Genomic DNA, 25,700 nt, shown 5'->3' with positions numbered 1-25,700 from the left:
TAGTTATTTTCAGAAATTTATAAACTGTAAATTTTATTTTTATTGATGAATAGTTGTATGACTATAAATATACATAATTATTACCTGTAAATGTATAGAATCATATCTCCACCAACATGGATTTTCTTTATATCTGTGTGGAGTGAAAACTGTATTTTATGTATTTTTGTATTCAATGTTCCCAAACACTGATCTGGACAGTTGTAGGCAAACAGATAATTGATCACACAGTAATGCATATTGGAGATTATTCTACTGAATTCCAGATCCGGATTTTAAAACAAAATGTTCAACTAGGAGGGTTATTGAGGACAGGATGTTGACATTTGCTAATTTACAACCACAGTTTGAGTGACAAAGCAGGTGGCCTTGCACCTAAATACACACAGAGAGAGACGGAGCCATCCTGGTGGAACCCAGCTTGTCTCTGTGAAAATCTCCCCAGTCTTGCCTGTGTACAGTCATCTCCTCCATCACTATCAATTCATGGGAACCATTAACTTATTCTCTAGTCTACAGTTTCAGCTTTCCCAGCAAGATATATAAATGGAATAATAAAAATATGTGTCTGTTGGAGTCTGGTTTGTTTTACTTGGCAAAATCCATTCAAAACCCATACCCCTTCTGATTGTATCACTAGTTTACTTATTTTATTGTTGAGTAGTGTCTGTTGTCTGGATAAACCACAGTTTACTTATCCATTTCCCTAATATGAAACATCAGGATCATTTTTAGTTCAGGCAACTCTATATAAAATTTTATGAATATTCACATGCAGATTTGGTGTAGGCACAATTTTAATTTCCCTGGAGTAAATACCTGGGGTGGGATTTATTGATCTTATGGAAACTTTATTATAAACTCTTGAAAAACCATTGCACCACTGTCCACAGCATCTTTAACCATGGCACCACTGTCCACAGCATCTTTAACCATGGCACCACTGTCCACAGCATCTTTAACCATGGCACCACTGTCCACAGCATCTGTAACCATGGCACCACTGTCCACAGCATCTTTAACCATGGCACCACTGTCCACAGCATCTGTAACCATGGCACCACTGTCCACAGCATCTGTTCAAATACACAGTCTATTCAACCATTTCTCATTTGAAGTACCACATTTTGCTCATTATTTGTTAATATTCAGACAGTCAGTATAAAGAAATTGGTTATTATACTTCGATATATATGACTTACATAAGTTTTATTTCTTAAAATGAATTTTAGCTGTCAAAATAGAATTTGAATAACACTACTTTATTGGTCTTTCAGATAAAAAATAATTTGCTCACCAACAAATATTTAGACCCATGAAATAGGATTTTTATTATAGCCCTGTTTAGCTTCAAAAATTGCCCCACTAATGGTGAACTTGTTCCAATTTGTATGAAAACATTAACCGGTCACTCAATTCATATGTCAAATTTTTTTTTCCTTTTATTTTATTTTACAATACCATTCATAACAGCCACGGATTCCCTTGTTCTCCCCCTTCCTGCCCCCCTCCCCTTCCCCCAGCCCACCCCCTATTCCCACCTCCTCCAGGGCAAAGCCTCCCCCAAGGACTGAGATCGACCTGGTAGACTCAGTCCAGGCAGGTCTAGTCCCCTCCTCCCAGACTGAGCCAAGCGTCCCTGCCTAAGTCCTAGGTTTCAAACAACTAACTCATGCAATGAGCCCAGGACCTGGTACCACTGCCTAGATGCCTCCCAAAGAGATCAAGCCAATCAACTGTCTCACCTATTCAGAGGGCCTGATCTAGTTGGGGGCCCCTCAGCCTTTGGTTCATAGGGAAAGAGAGCAGGAGATCCCAGCTGGATCAAGAACAGAGAGGGAGAACAAGGAATAGGAGACCATGGTAAATGAAGACCACATGAGAAAAGGAAGAAACTAAGTGCTAAAGAGGCCCACAGAAATCCACAAAGATACCCCCACAAAAGACTGCTGACAATGGTTGAGAGACAGCCGGAACTGACCTACTCTGGTTATGGTGATGGGATGGCCAAACACCCTAATAGTTGTGCCAGAAACCCCATCCAAGGACTGAGGAATCTGGATGCAGAGATCCACGGCTAGGCCCCGGGTGGAGCGCCGGGAGTCTAATTAGCGAGAAAGAGGAGGGTTTATATGAGCAAGAATTGTTGAAACCAAGGTTGGATAAAGCACAGGGACAAATAGCCAAATGAATGGAAACACATGAATCATATGTCAAATTTTAAGAGTATATTTATTTTTATATCTATGCAATATTTTGGCTATTCATAAATTTCTCCATTTAGCTATAACAGAAGCCAGGCGGTGGTGGTACAAGCCTTTAATCCCAGCACTCAGGAGGCAGAGGCAGGCGAATCTCTGTGAGCGGAGGCCAGCATGGTCTACAAAGTGAGATCCAGGAAAGGCGCAAAGCTACACAGAGAAACCCTGTCTTGGAAAAGAAAAAAAAAAAAAAAGAAGTTACAGAGAACTTGCAAATAGAAGAAGCTGCATGGATCTGGGCCTATCACAACTCCCGAGTGTGGATGTGGTTGGAAGTCAGTGCTAGTATTCCACCTGGAGAACGTGGTGTGTAAAGGTGAAGGGGTCTCATCAAATGGCAAGAAAGGGAAATCTATAAATCTCTGACTGAGTAGCTCCAAGGTTTTCAACACAATGGTGAAGGAGAGCTTTTGCAGGGCCAGAAGTTTCAAACTGACAGTGGGCTCTGAAAGGAGAAACTTCAAGGTCAGTGGGTGATTTCCATCCCAAATCTCCATAAGTCAAAAGCTACCTGTTTATTCTAATTGGCCATTCAAAAGAGTAATCTAGTTCTGCCTCCAGTCTGACAATCCCTGTAAGACCCTTCCTGGCATCCTCTCTGACCCAGGAAAACTGTCTCACTTCACACCTCCCGCTCTGGTCTGGCTGTATTCCGCTATCTACTTTGTGCTTTTATTGTAGATTCATTCTTCACTCTCCCTTTGCCAGATAAAACAAAAATGCAGAATGATGAAGGGTAAATAGTTCTTTTCTTTTAAAAAGTGCTGAAAAGTGGGAAGATTTACATGGTGGAAAAATGAGTGAGGATAAAGGACAAGGCTGAAGAGGGATGGTGTTCGTCCAGTTTTAATGGAGAACCCTTCTTCTCTGCCAGTTTTATTGCCATAGGAGAGACACTCTAGTAGTGGCAAGTTACTACTTCATAAAGTAGTTACTATGCATAAAGTTTTACTTTATGAATAGCAGTCCCTAAGAACTCCAATAACAAATCTTGGATCATTTCTTTTATATGCTAATGATATTATCACTGCCAAGCCATTAGATATGATTTTTTTTGCACATCTGTTTCTGAAAAGAAAAAAATCTACATGTCATGTGAAAACATAATCCATAAATTACAAGGTTCGAGCTGACTATATAATTCACAGTCTGGGTTGTACCTGCCTCCATTTAAATTTTTCTTTTTTATGAAGACAGATAGTGGCCTATCATTGTATTACTAATGTTGACTATTTCTTTGTTTTGATAGTCTTGCCTAGATTGAACTTAAAGTTTTGGGTTATTTCTGAATGAGTAAGTCATATATTTGGATAAAAGTCAAGCTTTAATCTTAACTTTGCAGTATATTTTATACATGTTAAATTATATCTTAAAAAGCCTTCACCAATTTAAGGCTTTCCTGCTACTCATATACATGTAGTAACATTTGAAGGACCATCACTGTTAGCCGTTCCCCTTAAAAGTTGTTACCTATAATTCATGTTGTCTTTCCTCATCATCTGGTAAATACAAATACATCTGTTTCTTTTATGGTCAAGACTTCTCTTCTTGAGGAAACATATGCAGTGCTTGGCAAGGGAAGCCAAGCCTATGGATGCTGTAAATATGCCATATTGTCTACAAGTAAATGTGTAGAGCACTAGCTTCATGGATATCCTGTGCTAAAACAATGGTTGATAATGATACCTCCTGAGGCCTGATACAGATCTATCTACTTGGTGGTGGAGTATATAATTCTGACTTGGGTGAGATAATAACAGCATTGTTATCTAGAAAAGTTTAAGACTTAGAATGGAACTGTTAATCGGAATAACTTTCAAAGTTGAAAGACAGTAGGGATGCTGAAGAACAAGCCTAGACATACCCCTTCCTGAGCCCCTGTCTGTCTCCTCAGTCTTATTTCAAAGCTTCATCGACTTTAGACAGTCATTCTTTCTACCTCTACTTAGGCAAGATATGAAGTTGGTCTTCTGTTTCCACTCATATCACCTGTCAATCTGTTTTTTGTGGTCTCTCCAGAGCAAACTTTTAAAAAGAAATCTTACCTCTCTCTCTCCCCTATTCAAAACTGCATGATAACTAGCCTCTGCCTACCAAACTGCACTCCAGATTCACCCTGTGTCATACTTGTACCCAGCAGTCGATGGTCCTCAATGAGCCACAGAGCTGTCAGAACCCATGCAACATACTGTTTCCTCTGCTGGGGGCACTTGGCATTGTGCCTCCTTCCATTTTAGTTTGATTGGTTTTTGCTTGTTTTTCAAGCATCATTTTTGCCCCTAGCAACTTTCTCTTATGTTGCCATCACCATAAGAAGTTATGCTACTCCTCTCTTCTCTGAGATCTCTGAGGCTTTTACCTTACAGAACTGATATTACCAACTAATAGAGCTCCTCAACAGGGTCATCCCTTTCGTGAAGTCAGTAAAATCTGGTGCAGCATTAATCTTCAAAAAGATTTGGGAGTTCATTGGCATACTTATTTTCTGGTAAGATTTGAAAGCTTTGAGAGTCCTAGACTATAGTCAGAATTGTGATGACGGTAAGGGTAGTGGTAGTGGGCACCTACATCTGAAGATCGTGCTGGTGAAAGAATGGATGGACAGACTGACTCTTCTTCTATATGTTAGAGCTGAAAAGGACAAAGTCCTAATAAGAGTTACACACAAGATAAAAATGTGGGATGTGATCTTACTTTGCTGTTCAGTGTAGATCTGCCTTCTGCTTTCAAGCAATACTTTGTTTTAAAATAAGCAAACTCTTGGCATGCCAAATTCCCTCCTTGTTGGTGAGCCCACAGAGAGAGTTTGAAACTGCACAGACTTGTCAGAGTCTAGAAATAGTCTTTGAGACCACTCAACAACTAACATTTAAAAATATAAATAAATGCAATAAAAAGAGTCTTAGTGGCTATAAAACCTTTGCCTCTGCTCTAGGATATTTCTCCAATTGACATTTCTACAAGAAACAACCCACTTTCCTCCCATTCTTCTTATGTGCCAAAAAAGCAAAAAGGAAGAGAAGAAAGAAAGAAAGAAAGAAAGAAAGGAGGGAGGGAGGGAGGGAGGGAGGGAGGAAGGAAGGAAGGAAAGAAGGAAGGAAGGAAGGAAAGAGGGAAAGGAGGAAAGAAGAAAGATCAATATGACATATGGACAAATTCCAACATCAGCCAGTGCATATATTAAAGTTTTAAATCAATTATTGTTCTAGTACACACCCTGGGGTTGAGAACGAAAGAACATCCAGGACTAACAAACCTGATTGTTCTGGCAAAGATGCCGTTCAATTCATGCTGGCATCTCTGTGTTTTCTTTTTCTTCAGTATTCCAACTTTTTAAAAAGCAAGTTGGTTCAAGTAGCGACTTTTAACATTGCTGTTTCATTCATTTTTCTCCAGAGGACTTCTACCTGGGTCTCTTGAGGCTTTCCCAAAGGACACGATGCCTAGGGTTTGCTTTTCAGTTGTAGGGACATCTGTCAGTCTGTGAGCAAGCCTGTTAGAGCATGGATTATTCCTTGCTCTATTGCTTTCCAAGCAAGGCAGAGATCTTGGCTTCGGAACATGAGTACTTCACAACTTGGCATCCTTAGATTCCCCCAAAAAGGACTTAATCACAGCAGTTCAGAAACCAAATTACAACGGAATAGCAAAAGGACTTGAACCTGTAATCATACTGTGATTACTATTGATCTAACTAAAATTCCTACAAAACATGTGGATTTTTTTTTTCTAGGCAAGTACTGGAAGTCGATCAAGGTGGTGGCTTTTACGAGGGGCTGTACTCTGCCTGGTTCTCAACTGCAAGAGGAGTCAGAGACCGTTTCTGCACTAGCCTCTCTGACAGTAGATGTGGAACAGCCATTTGCTCAGGAAGATGGCAGGTATGGACCCAGTATGGGGGAATCACGTGTTCAGTAATGTCCAGACTCATTGCTGGCATTCTGGAACTTTCTTCCTGCTTCTTCTTCACCTGTCTCTTCTACTTCCTCAACCTGTTTTCTCCAAAGCCACGGATGGCAGAGTATATGCTTATAGGCTGTGGAGAACTCAATTGTTTCATTCTTCCTGGGAAAAGCAGGTCTGGAGCACAGAACTCACAGGGAAAGAGAGAGTGTGAGATAGATGGTGAGAAGAATCATTCCTTGTTGGGTAATTTAGTGCCGATCACTGTGGAAAGAGCTGCTTGGGGACTTAACTTCTTCCCCTCCTTATCTCTGTTTTCCCAGATGTTCTCTTTCTTCCTCTCATCATTTGAAATTTCTGATATAACAAAGGGAGTAGAGGAAGGTGAAGCTGCATGGGATGCTGGTCAGGGGCCAGCAATTGCATACATACGTGAGTCTCCTTGAGTCTAAATGGGTAAAGATGGAAGATGCTTGCCAAGGAGACATGAGTGTGCATGAAAGAGTAGGAAAAATGAGCCTGATTTTATTCTCTATTACACAAGAAAAGTGTTCTCATTTCTCTTCTTATGTATCTAGTCTGGGGTGGGGCGGGTCATGATCGCCTCAGGTTATGCTTGCTTGTTTACCCTTTAAGAAACCATTGTCAGTTTGTACATTTTCCTGCCCATTTCCTCATCCTGATGAAAACACTACATTCCATATGTCTTTACAGTCCACTGTGACCGGCTCTACTGGTGCTTTCCATAGCGGACTGCAAGGTCACATCTCTCTGGGCATATGTCACTCAAGACTCAGCAGAAGCTCTGGGTCTTGCTTCTGAGAAGGAGCTTCCACTCCCTGGATCAGTAACATTACACAGAGCCTGCCACTTGCCAAACACGAGAATGTGAGCTGGCTTTCTTACCTTAGCTGGATACTCCCAATTTAATGGATTTAACATCTTGTTTAGGCCTAAACAGTTGATAAACTGAATAAGAGATTTCATCTTTCTGCCTCTGTTTTCTCTTGCTCTAACCAGTTTAGGAGAAAATTATCAATAGGGAGAGCACTTGTATGTTACTGAATTAGAAGACATTTTCTTGTAGTATCTGGAGAAAAGGGGAAAACGTATTTTACATCTTTGATATTATGAACTAGCCCCCCTGCTGTTCCCAGCTAAGAACTGAACCAAGTTCATAATCCAAAGGTGTTGCAATTATTCCCAAGGCCAAAACCAGTTAGCTGTCTGTCATCTGAGGGCCATAAAACTGAGGAAACTAACATCTGTTAGTGTTGGATATAAAAGAGCAAGGCTATTCTTTAGAATCCATTTAATACAGAAAAATGAGGCGAATTCCACCCTGGGTAAAGTGAATTCTAAGTAATTCTGCCCATGAAATTGCAGAGCTTGGAATAATTAACAATAATACGAGATGTTGTGAACCCCAACCGATATAAAAATCTCAGCCCCTTGGCAGGAGCTGCCTCTACAATCCTATTTGCTTATTCTGTGGTAAATCATGTGCTTGGCTCCTGATAATCTGTAAGAATTAACCCAGCTTCAGTTCTCAGTGACTCTAATCTTCCACTGATGGCATGTAGGGAATGTGAATAGCAGTGTCTTGATGAACAGGAAGGCTGAGTGGAAGCCTGGTTTCATGTCTATTTATCGTTTTTTAGACAGATTATACCAATTATGATTGTTTCATTTTTGAGGGGAAGAAAATGGTTTGACTTGAACTATTTTCTGTGTTTTTTTTTTATTTCCTTCAACAAAAGAGCAGACAAAAACCTTCTAGAAACAGAGCCTGTGTTTTAGTTAAACTGCATATGACTTTCATGAAAGGGATGATGGAGAATGGATGGGTGGGGGTGGAGAGAAAGCAAGAGATTGACCCAGGGGTTGCTATCAGAATGGTCCCCCGGCACAGCAGGCAAAGATAAAGGCGAGGCCCCTGGGCCTTTGTTGTGAATGCAATATTGTAATCACACAGGAAATTGAAAAATTAGAAAAAAATCAGAGTTAAATGGATGGAAAGAGCAAAAGCAAATTCTTTTTATAGGAAATTCTTGCCAGTTATTTTGGAGGATATATTGGTGTTTGGAGTGAGATGACTCATTTCATACTCAGATTCTGGGTAAGGCAGCCCTTTTCTTGGCCAACTCATATCTGACTCATTTACCACTAGTGAATAAGGGATAAAAATGCTCCTGGCTAAGAACCATTTTAAGTATTTTCTGTTCGTTTTCTTGAATGGGGGTGGGGTAACAGCCGTTTCATTTTTATGACCACACTGATGGGCCTTGAAGAATACAGTGCTAGGGAAAGACTGGCCAGTGGGAACTCATGCTAGGGATCGTTCCCAAATGTACCACAGTCACGTGTAATTTTTCAGTGGTAAAGGACTTAACTGGGAAGGGAGTGATGGGTGGATCAGCAGAAAGAGGAAAACAAACCCTAGAGCATGCCCACATGAGGGAGTCAGAGGAAACTAAGAGTATAGACTTGGTTATAGACAGCGGATTGTTTAGAGGAAGGCTGTAGTGTTTGTTTCTATCTTGTTTGCTAGGACAGCATTCCTGGAAGATTTGTGCTGTGCGTTTGTAGCTGCTTGTGCCTCTGAGATTCCATTTTGGGAAAGTTGGTAGCAGACTTCAATTTCCTCCTAGAGGAAAGGCCAATCTGTGCCTGTGACTTCAGGGTGACCAGCCATTAAGGATTAGGAGCACACTGGCACTCCAGACTTCTTCGCTGAGTCCTTTCCTTTTTCAGTAGGAAACAAAAAGTGAAAGTTAAATGTTCCCATATCAGTCTGAGCTGTCTACAGAAGGGCAAATCATGTTTGATTATCTGAATACATCTCTTATGTCCTTAATCATTTATCTTTTTGGCTTTTGGTGTCTTTTCTCAAAAAAGAGGTGGTTTCAAGCCTTTGTATCATCTTTAAAGCTTGCAGAAAGATTTGCTTCAGAGGCTTGGAGTTTGTGGAATAGCTACCTTTTTGGGAAGATAAGGTATCATAAGCAGAGAGCTCACTAAAATCTCAGGTCTTCATTTTGATTAGTTTATCCACAGAGCCTTAGGACCTTGGTACTGTTTTTCTGAATATGATGACTTGTATAAAAGCATATGCCATTTTAATGCATGTTCATATCTAACACACAAAGAAACATGGTTGTTCAAATTTCCTGGACATTGAGAGTATGTGTCTATGGCTGCTAGGAATTGACTTACAAATTGTGCAACTCTCTGGTGTTACTCTGTGCAGCATTATTTTAAGCACCGGTTTATCTAAGTAGGCTAACATTCAAAAATAATTTCACTTTTAATTTTCTCTCAGTGTCAATAAAGCATTAGCTGAAAAGCTGGCTCAGATCTAGAAGTTTGTGAAAAGGGGTAAGGTCCTTGCACATGTCCTTTTGCCTCTCATCTTCTTGGAACACCTATGTTATGTGTTTTCAGTACAAAATACAGTCTCAGAGCAGGGGTGAAAGCTGACCTGATACATTCAATGATCCTGTAGTGGCCTGTCTACATTCGTTATAAAATAGCATTTAATTTATTGAAAGGTGACAAAATTAAATAGAACTCTGAGGAGACAGGGATGCCTCAAGAGCTTAGTGTCCCATTTCTTCTTCCTGCTCATTCTGGTCCTCACTGCTCTGGGAAGAAAGACTTGGCTCTAGGAAAGGGCAGCTGATTCTTATGAACATGAGATTAAAGGACATATATGAAGAACACAGCCCAAACACCTGATACATAGGAAGTTCCCAATATGGGTTGCATCAGACTATTCCCTTCAGTTTTATTTTATTCTACTGTGCTTATTCTTCCCCCTAAGAAGTTGTTCATGATCCAGTGACCTGTAAGAATATAGAAACAATACCTAGACATCTGTGCATTCTATATAATACTCTACTATTCTTGGTTAAAAACCAGGAGATCAACACTGCATAACCACTTACTAGTAAGTTGACTTTATTACATATTGTGTAGTTAGTCTAACCCATCTCCAAAAGCGTACAAATATTATATATTTTATATAATTTCCTGAATAAGCAAAAGAGTATTTTTGGAAGACAAACACCTTTAAAATACTAAAGCATTTCATAGTGGTACCTGGATGATACTGGTCTCTCTATTTGCTATGACTTCAAAAGAAATAAATATTGCACTTTTTCTTGGTATAAGTTGGCAATCCCCATTTTGAGAGCATGTTGGCGAGCCCAACCCTGTATTAGTCTTACATGATAAAGATGGTTTAGCTAAGAAAATATAGTAGGGATAGTGTATGAAATATCTTTGTGAATGGAGAGTTAGAGTAATTCAAGAGTCATATTTAACGGAACTGCATTAAAGGCAAAGGGGAAAATGGAAGTTGAGCAGGTAGTTACAGGACTGCTGTCTGATGTGTAGAATGAGCAGGAGGAACATCACATCCATTCCATCCTTAGACACCTTTGATTTATTTCCCAAATGCCTAACAAAGTGCTCACAGCCAAGGTCACCAACTTACTTTGCAGTCTTCTACTGCTTCTATTAAAAAATATTAAAAATTAACTACTTAAACCAAGATGGAGATTCTGTAGGTCCAATCCTGGTGTGGGTTTCAGCTCATGTTGGTAGACTTCCTTCCTTTTGGGATGTTCCAGGGAGGAATCTGTCCTCTTTCCCCGTCGTCTAGGAGCTCAGGGCTTCATCCTGTGTCTTGAGAGCCAGTAGCAGGTCATATCTCCTTTACATTTCTTCAGTCACCAAAGTCCTTCTGACTGAAATCAAGCAAGAATTTTTGTGGGAAAAGGCTTATGTGAGTGACATTCAAGATAGAGGCAATAACTCACATGTTTTTTTTCCACATCTGTACTACAAATACACATGACAACCTACTTTAATCTTTTATTCAAATATTAATAGCCTTTCCTTATTCTCAAGTCTCTGTTCTGATCATTTTTCTATTCTGTAACCAGGAAGTCATTTTAAAAAATAGAGCTGTACATGTGGGACCAGGATCTATCCCTGGTGCATGAAAATGCTGTTGGGAGCCCATTCCCTACAGCGGGACACTTTGCTCAGCCTTGATGCAGGAGGGAGGGAGAGAGGGGTTTAGTCCTGCCTCAACTTGATGTGCCAGATTTTGTTGACTCCCCATGGGAGGCCTTAGCCTATCTGAGGAGTAGATGGGGAGTTGGGGGGTGGATAGAGGGAGGAGGGGAAGGAAGGGGAAACTGTGGTTGGTATGTAAAATAAAAATAAAATAAAATAAAATAAAATAGAAAAACGAAACAGAACTGTAGCCAGGGTGCTGGTGGTGCATGTCTTTAATCCCAGCACTTGGGAGGCAGAGGCAGGCAGATCTCTGTGAGTCGAGGCTAGCCTGGGCTACAGAGTGAGTTCCAGGACAGCCAGAGCTACACAGAGAAAAGAAACTCTGTCTCAAAAAACCAAAACCAAAACCAACCAAACAAAAAAGTCAGCTGTAAGAACAAGCCCTGTCGCACTCTGCTGAAAGCCTCTGTGCTTCTGTCTCTGAACAACTTCCATGTGATTTTCCCTCCCCTGACGTCCCCGCTCCTCTCTGAAAACTTTCTTCTCTTTGAACTCTGCTTACCTCATTCGTTTTTCATTAAAACACACCCTTCCTGTGGTAACTGCACACGTGGTGCTATTCACCTACACTGCTCTCAAGTAAGCAACACCCACACTGAGCTCAATGGAGAACATGTAAACCACTCCACAAAGCCCTGGTCCACTTTCTCAGTCAACATCAGCCCCGCTAGAGGCACAACCACCTTTTAACACCACCCATTCATCTGCTTATTCTTAAATTTCATTTAAATGGAATTGTATGCTACATATTGGTTGGTAATCTGGCTTCCCTCACTGCACTAAGCATAATACTTTTGACATCTGTCCATGTCTCTCACAGTCAGTATTCTGCCCATTTGTAATTACTAATTAGACCAAGTATATTAACATATCCTAATTTGTTTATCCACTTACCTGTGGATTGGTGCTTGGCTTGTATCCAATATTGGGCTAATATGGATCAAACTGCTACAATTTTGATTTTTTATGCTGGAAGTAAAATTACCATGTTAATGGTTTTTAAATGTTCCATACAGGAGTGTGAACAACAGAAACATAATCTTTCATCCATTTCTATAACTTCCTTTTTTCAAAGCACAGACTGTATCACCATTACTCAATGTCTCTCTTTCTCCTTACCCCACTTTCTGCTTTTGCTATTTTTAAAAGAGCAGTAGAGTAATTTAGATGATAATTCTTATCAGTTAAAAGAGTAGAAAGAGTTTGCTGTGTTGTAGAATTAACAATAAAAGGGAATAAAAGGAAGAAGTGATGTGAGGTAGAACTGGGTAACATGAGGGACTAGAAAGCAACAGTCCCTTCTGGCCAAGCCCGACAAGACTTCCATATCCATAACACTGAGAAAACTCACTCAAGAAAGTTGTCTTGACCTTGACATGGATGAACACACACACACACACACACACACACCTTTTAAAACAGAAAATCTATGTGAACTCCACAGAACTGAGGAGTTTTGTGAGATAGGTAGGTTGCATATGTATGCAACTCTACGTGGTTTTTCTTTCTTGCTATCTTTCTTGATTACCTTGGTAATATGTGTGTGGGTGTAGTTCAATTTATTTTATTTTTATTTATTTATTCTTCTCTCACATATTGCATTCTGACCACAGCTTGCCTTCCTTTCTCTCCTCTGTGCTCCCCGCCACCTCCCTCTCCCCAAGATCCACCCTGCCTCCATTTCCCTTCATAAAAGGGCAGGCCTTCCAGGAATATCAAACAAACAAGGCATAACAATTTGGAGTAAGACTTCTCATATTAAGGCTGGACAGGGCAATTCCAGTATGAGGAAAAGGGTCCCAAGAGCAATCAGAAGAGAGACAGCTCCCAGTCCTACTGTTAGGAGTCCCACAAAAACACCAGGCTACACAGCCACAACATAGAACATATGTACAGAGGAGCTAGGTGAGAGCCATACAGGTGCATTGATTGTTGGTTCAGTCTCTGTAAGCCCCTATCAGTCCAGGTTAGTCAATTCTGTGGGTTTTCTTGTGGTGTCCTTGACCCCTCCAGCTCCTACAATACTTCCTGGCCATCTTTCTCAGGATTCCCTAAGATATTCCTAATGTTTAACTGTGAATCTTTGCATCTGTTTCCATCAGATGAAACCTCTCTGGTGGATGATTATGCTAGGTTTCAATCTACAAGTATGGCCAAGTATCATTAAGAATCATTTCATTGTCTTTTTTTTTTTTTTTTTTTTTTTTTTTTTGCCAGTCATTTTTGGTTCTATCCTAGGTCTCTGGGCTATCCAGCCTCTGATTCCTGGTCCTCCATGAAGTATCTGGCATGGGCTTTTCTGGTAGCATGGGTCTCAGGCTGGACCAGTCATTGGCTGGCCACTCCCACAAGGACTGTGCCACCTTTATCCCAGCACATCTTGCATGCGGAACAAATTGCAGGTCAATGATTTTGTGGCTGGTTTGGTGTCCCGATTCCTCCACTGAAAGTCTTGCCTGGTAACAGGAGAAGGCTGATTCAGGCTCTGTATTCCCTATTAGTAGGAGTCTTAGCTAGGGTCACTCATAGATTCCTGGGAGTTTTCATTGCACTAGTTTTCTACCTCATCCCTGAAGTTCTCCCCACTTCTAGTTGCCTCCTCTTGCACTCTCTCCCTCCATCCTCCCCTCATCTGATCCCTCATGTTCCCATCCCCACCCACCCCCAGTCCACCTGTGATATCAATTCTATTTATCCTTCCCAGGGAGATTCATGCATCCCTTCCTTGGGCCCTCCTTGTTACTTAGCCTTTCTAGGTCTGTGAATTATAGCATGATTATCCTTTACTTCCAAGATAATATCCACTGTCTTAGTTAGGGTTTCTATTGCTGTAAAGCCACACCATGGGAATGGCGACTCTTATAAAGGAAAACATTTAATTGAGGTGGTTTATAGGTTCAGAGGTTTAGATGGTTATCATCATGGTGGGACATGGCAGCCTGCAGGCAGACATTGTGCTGGAGAAGGAGCTGAGAGTTCTACATCTTGATCCACAGGCAGGAGAAAGAGTCTGTGTCCATATTGGGCATAGCTTAAGCATAGGAGACCTCAAAGCCCACCCGCACTGTGACAAACTTCCTTCAGCAAGGCCACACCTACTCCAACAAGGCCACACCTCCTTATAGTGCCACTCCCTATGAGCTTATGGGGACCAATAACAACAATTACATTCAAACTACCACATCCACTTATAAGTAAGTACATACCATGCTTGTCTTTCTAGATCTGGATTACCTTACTCAAGGTGAATTTCTCTAGTTCCATCCATTTGACTGCAATTTTCATGATGTTATTTTTTTTAACAGCTGAGTATTACTCCATTGTGTAAATGTACCACATTTTCTTTATCCATTCTGTGGGTGATGAACATCTAGGGTGTTTTCAGTTTCTAGCTATTATAAATAAAGTTACTATGGACATAGTTGAGCAAGTGTCCTTGTGGTAGAATGGAACATCCTTTGGCTATTTGTCCAAGAGTGGTAGTGCTTGGTCTTTAGGTAGATCAATTCCCAATATTCTGATAAACCACCATATTGATTTCCAAAGTGGCTGTACAAGTTTGCACTCCCACAAGTAGTGGAGTGTTCCCCTTGCTCCACATCTTCTCCAATGTATGCTGTCATCAGTGTTTGGTGTTAGCCATTCTGACAAGTGTAAAATGGAATCTCAGAGTCCTTTTGATTTGCACTTCCTTGATGACTAAGGATGTTGAACATTTCTTTAAGTGTTTCTCAGCCATTTGAGATTTCTCTGTTGAGAATTCTATTTAGATCTGTACTCCATTTTTTAATTTCTTCCTGCAAAGACTTGAACTTCTTGTCATACAGGTCTTTCACTTGCTTGGTTTGAGTTAGCTGAGATGCTGTAGAGATTCCATAGAGTTATAGTGATTCTATAGAGAACACAGGGACAGGACTCTTGGAATAGACAGTTTTATATTCTACCGGCATATGTTTCAAGAAAGAAGTCAAAGCCTCCTTTGTGCCTGTGGAGAATGCATGTTCCTCCACCAAGAGTCAGCAAGCATCCTTCACATCTGATGACTGGGTCGTTTCTGTGGAATTCCAGTCACACTGATTCTGGGATGCCTGTGTCTGGAAAGATTATTCTATGGTGGCTTTAGGTTAGAAACGGGATGATTTGGTGTCCATTAGCTTTTTCTTCAAGTTTTGACCCACATATTATCAGATATAAATAAGTTTGTATATTTATATGTAATTTTTTAAATGAAAGTGTTTTCTTAAATATGATTTTTTAACGCTGATCAATATGATTAGAGACAAATCTTAACTATGAATCATCTTAATTGTTTTTCTTTTTTATAGATGAAGCCTAAATACATCCTTCATTCCTATATTTTGAACATTCTTGGGCATTCCTAAAAAATTCTTTTTTCTTTCTTTCTTTTTTCCTTTTTTTAAAAAATTACTACTCATGGAATCTTTTAGGACTCTGCATTTTAGACAACGTTGAGTAATGAATGCCTAATATTTTTACTCTTCATTTTCTAAAAGATATGTTAAAATCTTTCTATTGTCATTCCAAGAACAATGTATTTTGTGTTTTTAATTTATTATTAAAAATGCTCCATTGACTAAGAATCACTTTAATTGAAGATTAATTGGAATCTTGCCTCTCTTCCTTTTAAGCCTGTAAAGCATGCCTATCTAGCCTGCTTGTCTCCACAACTGCTGCACATCCTGCGTGCTAAGGTTTCTCATATGAAAGTGATCCATTACAGAATGGCTCAAGTGGACACCACGAAGTGAAAATCATCTATCTACCCATTGTGCTGTCCCCTGGAGAGAGTTGCAGCCTGTGTATTGTGCCCCTACTGGCAACATAAGCACAACACTGCATTCACGTGTCACCTGACGTAATTCTATGTACATGACAGATAATGAAGGAATGGATCCAGCGTATTCCAGTGTTTGTCGTTTGTACACCCTTCTTTGTCATTATTACTAATTTTTTCTTCACTAACCCTGTCAGGAGCATCTGTCTCCTCGTGGTTCATACCTGACGCTGGGCTTCACAGAGCCTACTGCTGTAGTTAGCAGTCACTACATTTTTAGCCTGCAGAGTTCAGACTCAACCTCAATCATCCCAGCATCTCAAATCCCTCAACTTCCCAAGACAACCCAACTACCTAATGTATTAAGATTCTTGCTACAATTTGTACGTTAGACTGAATTAAAAATCATTGTAAAAGTCTGCCTTAAAACACTTTCAGTGTGTTACTAAATTAAGGTTAACTCTCAAGTATAATTTTCAAGCAATTAGCTTTGGTTTTTTAGCTGAGCAGAACACCACTTATAATGCTGAATACGAACGATTTATATACTACCATAGTGCATTTCTTATAAAAATGTTAGGTCTGTAGCAGTGATTTGCTAATCAAATTCAGAATTTGATTTGAATGCCTCCGGCAGAAGGCCAATCCAGTTATGAAAAAAACAGAAGCAAAACCCAGAGCCTGGATGAGCCTGCTCCAGAAGCTAGCTGAATCCTTCACTCTCCTTAGCAAAAATGGTTCCAGAAATCACTGCATTGTTCCTAAAATAGGATATCATAGCTAATTTTTTCAATAAATTATTGGACTGTCCAAGACACAAAACATGTACATTTTGGAATCTAGAGTTATAAAATATTCTGACATGTTTTAATATAAACAGGAACATTTCCAATGATTGCCTGGATCTAAAATGTTTTTCCACTTGACATTTGTTTATACTGCCTAGGAAAGAAACTCTATTTATGGATAACTGAATGACACAAATAAACATGTGAGAGAGCTGAAAAATCAGCTTTGATTGTGCATGAAAGTCTACAATGCCATTGTGTACTCTTGTGCCGTATTCTGATTGCCTGTTTATTTTTACAGAACGGCTGGTGAGCCCATGGAAGAGGACCCAGCCCTGTGAAGTGCCAAGTCTCCCCCGATATTTCCTGTGTGTGACATCATTGTGTATCCCCCCCAACCCCAGCACCCTCAGCCATGTCTGCTGCCTGGGTGGCACGGTTTGATGGAACATAAACACTGGGCACAGAATTCTGAACAGCAGCTTCACTTCTTCTTTGGATGGACTTGAAAGGGCATTACGGATTCCTGAAATGTAACCACTGTGATTCTAAAGTTACAGTAACCAGGATTGGAAGAAACTGCGTCCAGCATGCTTTTATGCTGGTGACCCACTCGCAGGCAGACACGGTGTGAGCTAGAAATCTTCAATACATTGCTAGGTACTGTCCATTTCAGAAGCTGTGACAGCCAGTGAAATTCGAGGCAGAACCTGAGACATATTCATTCCTGACATTATGATCAGTGTTTTATTGTGTAGTTTACTGTCAAATAGACTTAAATTGTTTACAGGGTTTCTTTCCAGCTATGAGTGGATGGGAATTACAGACAGATTTCTGTGGGTTTGAGGGATTTTTTTCTTTTGTTTTGTTTTGGGTTTTTTCTCTTTCTTTCCTTTCTTTCTTTTTTTCTTTTTTCTTTTTTTTTGTTTTTGTTTTTGTTCTAACATGCTTCCATCCTTTCTGGTAAGAGCTCAAGATGGAGCTGGGATGAGGCTTTGTTCTAGTAGAAAAAAATCACAATGGATCTGACAGTCCAAAGGAACTTGCACACTGTGCCTACAGTGTGCAGTGGGGCACCTTGTTGGAATTTTACATCTGTTTCAAGTTCTCACAGGACAGGGACTTGCAGTTTTGTCTGGGAGTGAAGTCTCTCCACCCCCATGCAACTCCATCTTGAGGACAGTGGCTCTGGAGGTGCATCCCTTGGGATGTGCAGGCTGTGAAAAGCACATAACTTCTCAAGGACTGTAGTTTGCTCCTGATCTACCTAGCACACCTTTCTCAGCTTTCTTTCTTGGTCCCACTACTCTCTCCTTCTTTTAGAAAAATTACAAACCTCCCTGATACTCAAGGGATTTTAGTATTTGATTTACATTATTTACTTTTCAGATTCACCCACTTTTTGTTATCCGATTCTTCTGTGAAACTATTTTAGTGCATATGGCTTAAGTGATGCCACTGAGTTTTCCAGATTTTAGAAACACATCAACAAAGATGGCAATGATCTGGAGTCCCTTTGCATGGGGCTACGCTAGGAGTCGTGCCTTCCCATAGAAACTAACACAGCATTTAACCTTTGCACAGGTAGCCTTTCTAGCAAAGGTTCAAAATAAAGGACAATTATTTCTGAGATTAAAAACAGCTTACTAAGTAAAATATAAGCAAGTTAGCCGCTGCCTCTGAAAACTGTATTTCAATGTGTAACTCCAACACCTAAAGACAGTGAGGTAAAATACCTCACATATTTAGTATCTGACAATGCTTTTGAACGTTGATGTTTCTTTTTATATATTTTCCTAACTCAAAGGATATATTAAAGCCATAAGTGAAGATTGTCATGCTTTTATTCAGAAATCTGAAAGAGACCTTAATTAAAACAAGGTTTTAGAGAAGGCCGAGATATGAAAGCCACGGAACAATGTGGTTTTAGTTAGGGAGGACTCCAACCTGTAAATCAAAGATGAAAGATCTCACTCACGTAGAATTACATAACTCCCCTTTGTTAGACACTCAGACCACATTTTTCATGCACTTGGTTTTTTTTAGGATTACCATTTTAATTTTAAAGACTTTTATTATATATACAAAAATGGCTTGGTACTTGGTTTAACATTTTAGAAATTTGAGATACCCTTTGAAATAGGAAATCTGAAATTGAATGTAACTCAGTATTAGGTAAAAATTACTTTCATTGCGTAAGGGTTAAGTCAATCTAGACTCATAATTGTAATAAATTTCTTTGTAAATTCCATTTTCTTGATGTTTTAGAGAAATTCATGCCAATTATATTTGCTAGCTCTTTTTTCATTTCTTCCTCTCTTTTTTTGTAATTGAGGAAATTTACTTAAAGAAAACCAAAGGCTTAAAAGCTTACAAAAGACCTTCTCACTTTAAAAAAGGGGAAAGTTACCATACTTCAAAAAGCTATATAGTTGTGAAGCTTTAAAATCAACTTCAGAGTTACACTTCCCTATCCTTGAGAATATATATTAGATGCTGGCTAATGAGACAAAACAAGGTCACACAAGTATACCAATTCACTGATGTTCCTGCAATAACATGACCTCCTGAGGTGACTTGTCAGTCTGGTGAAGCCGAATCACTAGGACATCTCTGTGTATTTAGATTTTTAAAATACTTATTGAAAGAGTTAATCATGCACTTCCTTTCCACCATGTGACAGCACACCTAACTGATTGCCATGCAAATTATTAGAATCTCAGGAAAGGCAGATAAACCCTGATGGGGAATGATTGCAGCTGAGCTTAGTCGTTAAGAGCTGAGTGATACTGCACCTGATTACATGCACCCTTAAAGATGGAGTGTGGCCCCAAAGGGCAGAAAATACCAACATTTCTTCTGGAGCTGACCAGCACTTTTAAACAAGTAGTTCAACTGGTATTGTTTTCTTCACCCACACATTTAGTTTTTATTGTTCCCAATGGTCCCCATTGACAAGCTAATGGAAAAGCATTATGGCTCATGGGTCTCATTCTGACCCACCCTTTGAAAGATGACCCCATGAATTCCCTCACAGTCTAACATAACACACACACACACACACACACACACACACACACACACACACACACACGTTGAAATAAAATAATGATTTTTGAGAAATATATGACTAAAAAATACTGAGTTTAAATGACAGTAACAAAGAGAAATGTTGTAATCAATTTTGTTTTCTACATAATTTCATGTTTTATTTTCAACTGAATGAAGCAACCCTAATAAGGAATTAACAAGTATGAATATTAATGGAAATTTAGGCTTTGTTACTACTGACTAGCAAATGGGGAAAAATATTGGAGGAGAAATATTTCTAAATATTTTAATCTAGTTTAAATTATCCATACTGGAGAGAGAGCTCAGATTTTGGAGATAATAGATGTATTTGTCTAAAAACTCCCACAAGTGACATTTCCATCTACAGTCCTCGGAACAGAAATGGCGTCTTCGGTGTCAACTATGACCCACTAGGCCCGTTTTCATTCATCTAACTAAAGACCCAGGAGCCTTGAAAACGGGCCATTTCCTCCCACAAAGATTTCAAAAAATATGGGACTAGTCTCTCCCAATAGCTCAGACCTGTTTTATTTCTAGAGGTCAATCATGAAGCTTTGTAAATTTACTGATATCTTTACAGACTCCCTAGGGGAGTAACGGAGTATGGTCCTGAGAGGCAGCTAGAAGGAAACTCTCCATTCAGCACTTTTAAGCTTTTTTTTAAAATTAATTTATTTATTTAATTTTTTTTTTTTTACTATTTCTCTCTTCAAAATTTTTTCTCTATTTGTTTCAGTGGACGCAAGTGTTGAAGTCTAACATCCCAAAAAGAAGCCAAAATTTTCTCTCATAAAAATTATTCATTCTGAGCTTAGAATTCTGTCAAGTGTGACATTGTCTTTTCTAGTCTTATCTGTCTTAACATTCTGTTCCTGCTTTTGGAAATGAAATCATGTGCTTGCTGAGAGAGAGAGAGAGAGAGAGAGAGAGAGAGAGAGAGAGAGAGAGAGAGAGAGAGAGAAGGGAGGGAGGAGCACGAACGACCTGTCTGCTGTACTACTTCCATAAAGACGCCATTTACCTCCAAAAGAAATGAAAAACAGATTATCTGAGGCAGAGAACAAAGGCTTTCCGTTATTTGCAAAGCTGGCCATGGCTGTGGTCACACTCACCATCAGCCCTTCTGTGTTCCTGTTGTATACCAAGACCATAGGATTTCAATTCTCCAGACCAGTCACAGTACATATACATGCCACTTACAACATCCCTACCAGCTCTTGTGAAATATATAAAGGAATGAGTGTGTCCATTATTAATAAGTATGTTGAGAGTAACTCCATCAGACCCATCTTAGACCATTGATCTAAGGCTAATTGGACTTTATCTCGATGATAAGGAATTAGAGTGGTTATAATTTCTAAAACTGTCTTAAGTCTCAAACTAGAACAGTTAGAAAATACATAATACACTGTACAGTGCCAGTATTTCTAACCAATTATTTCCTTTCCCCCTTGCTTGCCGGCCAGTACCAATTTGGCATATTTAAACAACCAGAATAATTGTGAATCCTCTCTACACTATGTTCCCTAAGCAGAGGCTACCCTGCAAGTTTCTCTTCTGAGATCCCACTTGGCGTATGTGCCTTCATGCACTTTTTCTAAACCTAGTCTATAATCTTGATTGTGTTTTTTTACTTATTCCTTATCTAGAGACTCCTGACTTACCTAGCTTTACCCAAAATGATACCCAAGCTTGGGTTTATTCTGTACCCGGGGCTTGCCACTTTATTTTATTAATGCAGCACTTTATTTTTGTGTCAAATATCTTCCACCATTTTTGCTCTGATCAACTGAGTGATTTTCGTTGTCACACGGAAGATTGTGCACACTCTCCATGCCCTTTGGAAGACACACGAGACAAACCATCAAGTACACATGACCACCTGAAGTAAAAATGGCAAAGGAGAACCTTTTTTGGCAATAAAAAAGCCTGACATATTAAATAGGAAATGGACTGCTTTTACTTTTCCTGTTTGGTCCTGAAGCACACTAGGGACACATTCCAGTGCCCCATGTACACGGTTAATTGTCTTCAGGGACACTGTGGTCAGGTCCTTTGCCCTTTCGAGAAGATGGCATTTTGTAACAATGATAAAGTTGATGCAGACATGTCTGGATTGAGCTCTTTATTAACTAACATTTAGTAGAAATGGAATAACAAAAATCACAAAAGAATTGAAAGTTTTATAATCTGAAGAGAATTCTGTGTGTATGAAAAGGTTATTTTTAGAAAGGAAAAAGCTCTTTATCACTTGCTAAGTTGTAAGATTCTCAGACTCTTTTTGGATGACTCTGTGCAGACCTCCCAGGAGCTGGGTGAGATGAAATTGCCCTTTCAGTGATGGCAGGATTATCAAGTGTGCTGTCAAAAATTGGTGACCTTTTTGTTGGCAATCTGTGTCATTCAAAACAAACATCCTGATATTATAACTCAATTGGGCATTTTGGGCAATATATATATAATTTATTACTCTTTTTGGTTGAATGCTAGACCATGATTATTGGAGTGAGTGCAGATACTGTGGACTTTCTGGTTCATTCCTGTAATGTGGATGTGTCTTTTGTATTGTGGTCTTGTATCTGTTACTGTAATAAGATCAGTTGGTTGTCCTCTGTGACCAAGTAGTTTTGCCCTTAATTTTTTGGCTTTCATCAAAATCTGTCACCCAGAACTGCAAAGAAAAGTATACATTGCCAAACATGAATTTGTTCTGCCAGTGGTGTGTTCCCAGATGTGCAAGGTAATACCTAGTAAAGGTGTCATATAAAAACAGCACCATTGTTGAACATGCTTTCCAAGTGTTCACCTTCTCTCTGCTTCTTATTCTTTTGGATTTGGAAACACAGTATCATGCCCCAAAGGATTGTTGATGTTGTTAGTGTTACTACTCCTTAAAAAGAATAACGATGCCCTTTTTGTCTTGTGTTTTTTACTGATTAGACTTTCCTGTAGCCCTATGTGAATAAAAGCTATTTGAAATAAATGTGTCCTAAAGTTTCTACATCCTATGTGCCTGCCCTTAGACTCTGTATCACAAACACATGACAGATATTTTGTGATAAACAAGTATAAATTGTGAGGTATGACGATATACACTATTCTACTTTTCAAAACTGTAGATATTTGAGGCCAAAGAGATGACCAGAGTTGGAAGCACTGACTGCTCTTGCAGAAGACCAGGGTTCATTTCCCAAGACCCACATGGCAGCTCACAACTATTGGTAACTTGAGTTCCAGGGGATCTGATACCCTCTTCTTGCCTTTACAGGCACCTGGCACACACGTGGTATATATACATGCAGGTAATATACTCACAAATATAAAATAAAAATGAATCTTTTTTAATTAAAAAGTATCTCTTGGGATGAAATGAGAATAAACAACTGAAAAAAATTATCAATCAAAACAGTTACAAGTTGACTTGTTAGTGCATGCCTGTAGTCCCAGAACTTTGGAGGCTGAAACAAGAAGGTTGCCACAAGTTCAAGGCCAACCTGGCTATATAGTGAGTTTCAAGTCAACCTGAGAGAACCTGTCTCAAACAACAACAAGTTACAGTTACTGATTTGATTGTAGTTTGCTTGTCAGAATAAAAAGCAATAAAACCTGTCAAATGCACAATTCTCTACAGAGTGTTATACTAGAATTCTCACATAAGTCTTGTATCACTATTTACTTGTATGGACTATTTACAGATGAGAATAAATTTAACACGCTCACCATCATTATAGTCAGGAAGAGATGCATACATCTGTCTAGCTTTAAAAAGTCAGTGTTCTTCCCAAATGACATCCACTACCCATAAAAGGTGGTGCACTAAGCACACTTCAACTAAAATTCTATGCCTAACCTTTAGTGTGGACTATATGCGCAGCCTCTGCTAACCTGGAGTTTTATTAAACTCTGGAGTTAAATGGAGCTGGTTGTCATGGCTAGGTTAGCATAGTAATTTACAAAACAGTTATTTCTTACCATATACAAAAATCTTACTTTAATTGAGACAGGAACTCTAAATTGTCTTTGGAACACATACGCCAAATCTTTTGAAATCTAGTCCAAGACCAACACTTATTTTTGTATTTTAAAACCCCCTGCAATATTTAACATTTTAAAACATAAATGTTTCCAATGGACAATGGTTTGGGTTCCTTCTGGGAAATGATAGGCGTATTTTGTCTAACAAAATGTAAACTTGAGTTGGAGTGTGTGAGTAGAGTTGATTTCAATGGTAAACACCTTTGTCTTAATCAGATTTGTCAAATGGCAAATGTTACTTCATGATCCTTTGTTTCTTTTAAGTTTCTGTGGTGAAAGAGGCCAACTGAAAAAGCGAAGGGTAAGTGGAAAAGTAGGGTGGAATGTCCTGTTCACCGGTGAGTGGTTGTAATTGAAAATACAAGCTTAAAGCACGTCTTTCACTACTCAGCACTCTTGTATCTGTGTCATTTAGTGTTGGTGAACACAAAGTGCTTCCAAACATTGTCATTCCCCCATGAATTGTGATACCAAGGGGACAAATTTTTACTGCTCTCCTGGTTGGTCACAAACGAATCAGTCCCTATATATCTTAGTAATTATTTTGAAAAAAGAAAATTCTTCTGGCAAGTGCTTAAGAATACGGACACAAGATTCAGGAGAAGAGACCAAGAAATTTTCTTTTTTGAACTGTAGGAAGCAGAATTAAAAAGAAGAAAAAAGATTTAAGTTCTCAGTATATCTAAAAACTAAGAAACCAGATTGATCTCCATATTGAAAGAGTATGCAGTATAATAGTAAAATATAGCATGAGCCTACTTACGTGTCTCCTTTAATCATTTTGTAAAAACTAATTAGTTTAAAATTAAAACCCATTGTGTCACACTTTAGCTTTCATGATGAAATTTCCCCTTTCCACCTTTTTGTTCCTTGATTTTTTTATTGTTGTTTTAATCTGGGGCATGGCGGGAGAGAGATTGAGAGCATGGTGTAAAGGACACAAAGAATAGATAAAAAGAAAGTTAAAAAAATAAGGTTTAAAATTTTAAGATGTGATCACAGTGAATCCTTTAGTGACATAATAAAAAGTGAATATTTTAACATGGTAACATTGTATTTATGATTTATTCCCGATTGTATATCCATGTCAAATGAGATCATTTTTAAGAATGCACATTTTAGTGCATTATGTTTATTTTTTCTTCCTTTCTATTCATGTTTTGTCTTGATTTTTAATTGCAAAAATAAAATAAAATAGGAGTAATTGACACTTTACATTCCCCTTGTTTTCTCATTTAAATCTCATAAAAATATTGCTAGGGGAGTAATAGAAAATATCTGCACATCAAAACTTAAATGACAAATGAAACTCATTTGAAATTCTTTTTAATTAAATTCAGTTTTAAAATGTATTTTTCTTTTTGTTTATAGTTTAGCATACAATGTATTGAGTTTCATCACAGTGTCTTCATACATATGTGTCATTATACTTTGTTCTAAATAAGTCCCTTCCCTACTGCCTGACTCTTCCTTCCTTCCTTCCTTCCTTCCTTCCTTCCTTCCTTCCTTCCTTCCTCCCTCCCTCCCTCCCTCCCTCCCTCCCTCCCTCCCTCCCTTCCTTCCTTCCTTCCTTCCTTCCTTCCTTCAGTTAATTATTTCTTATCTCATTTCCTACCTCCATTAGGATTTCTTCTGCCCTTCACATGGTCATCTTTCTGGTTTAATGACCTACAAACACACACATTTTAATGTATACAAAGATAAACATTTGATGGAAAGTTTATAATTCCTAGAAAGGGTTGGAGAGGTAGCTCAGTA

General features: G+C 39.0%; 1 protein-coding gene across 14 annotated transcripts in view; it reads left to right on the top strand.

The window, feature by feature from the left end:
* The window catches only part of Hdac9 (histone deacetylase 9), an 848,903-nt gene extending 823,941 nt beyond the window's left edge, over positions 1-24,962 (top strand). For 7 of the 14 annotated variants that reach the window (XM_028878432.2, XM_028878435.2, XM_028878433.2 and 4 more), the window contains 2 exons: positions 5,995-6,142; positions 17,137-24,960. In XM_028878432.2, the coding sequence (XP_028734265.1) occupies positions 5,995-6,142; positions 17,137-17,176 (188 nt within the window). In that variant the 3' untranslated portion in view covers positions 17,177-24,960. Of the gene's footprint in view, positions 1-5,994; positions 6,143-17,136 lie in introns of all 14 variants that reach the window. The other 7 variants (XM_037210962.1, XM_037210963.1, XM_037210961.1 and 4 more) reach the window with 2 other exon arrangements.
* Positions 24,963-25,700: the final 738 nt, after the last annotated feature.

Source organism: Peromyscus leucopus, chromosome 14 (genome assembly GCF_004664715.2).
Source record: "Peromyscus leucopus breed LL Stock chromosome 14, UCI_PerLeu_2.1, whole genome shotgun sequence".
Classification (NCBI taxonomy): domain Eukaryota; kingdom Metazoa; phylum Chordata; class Mammalia; order Rodentia; family Cricetidae; genus Peromyscus; species Peromyscus leucopus.
Note: the sequence above shows the minus strand (reverse complement) of the source record. Positions and strands in the feature narration are given on the sequence as shown.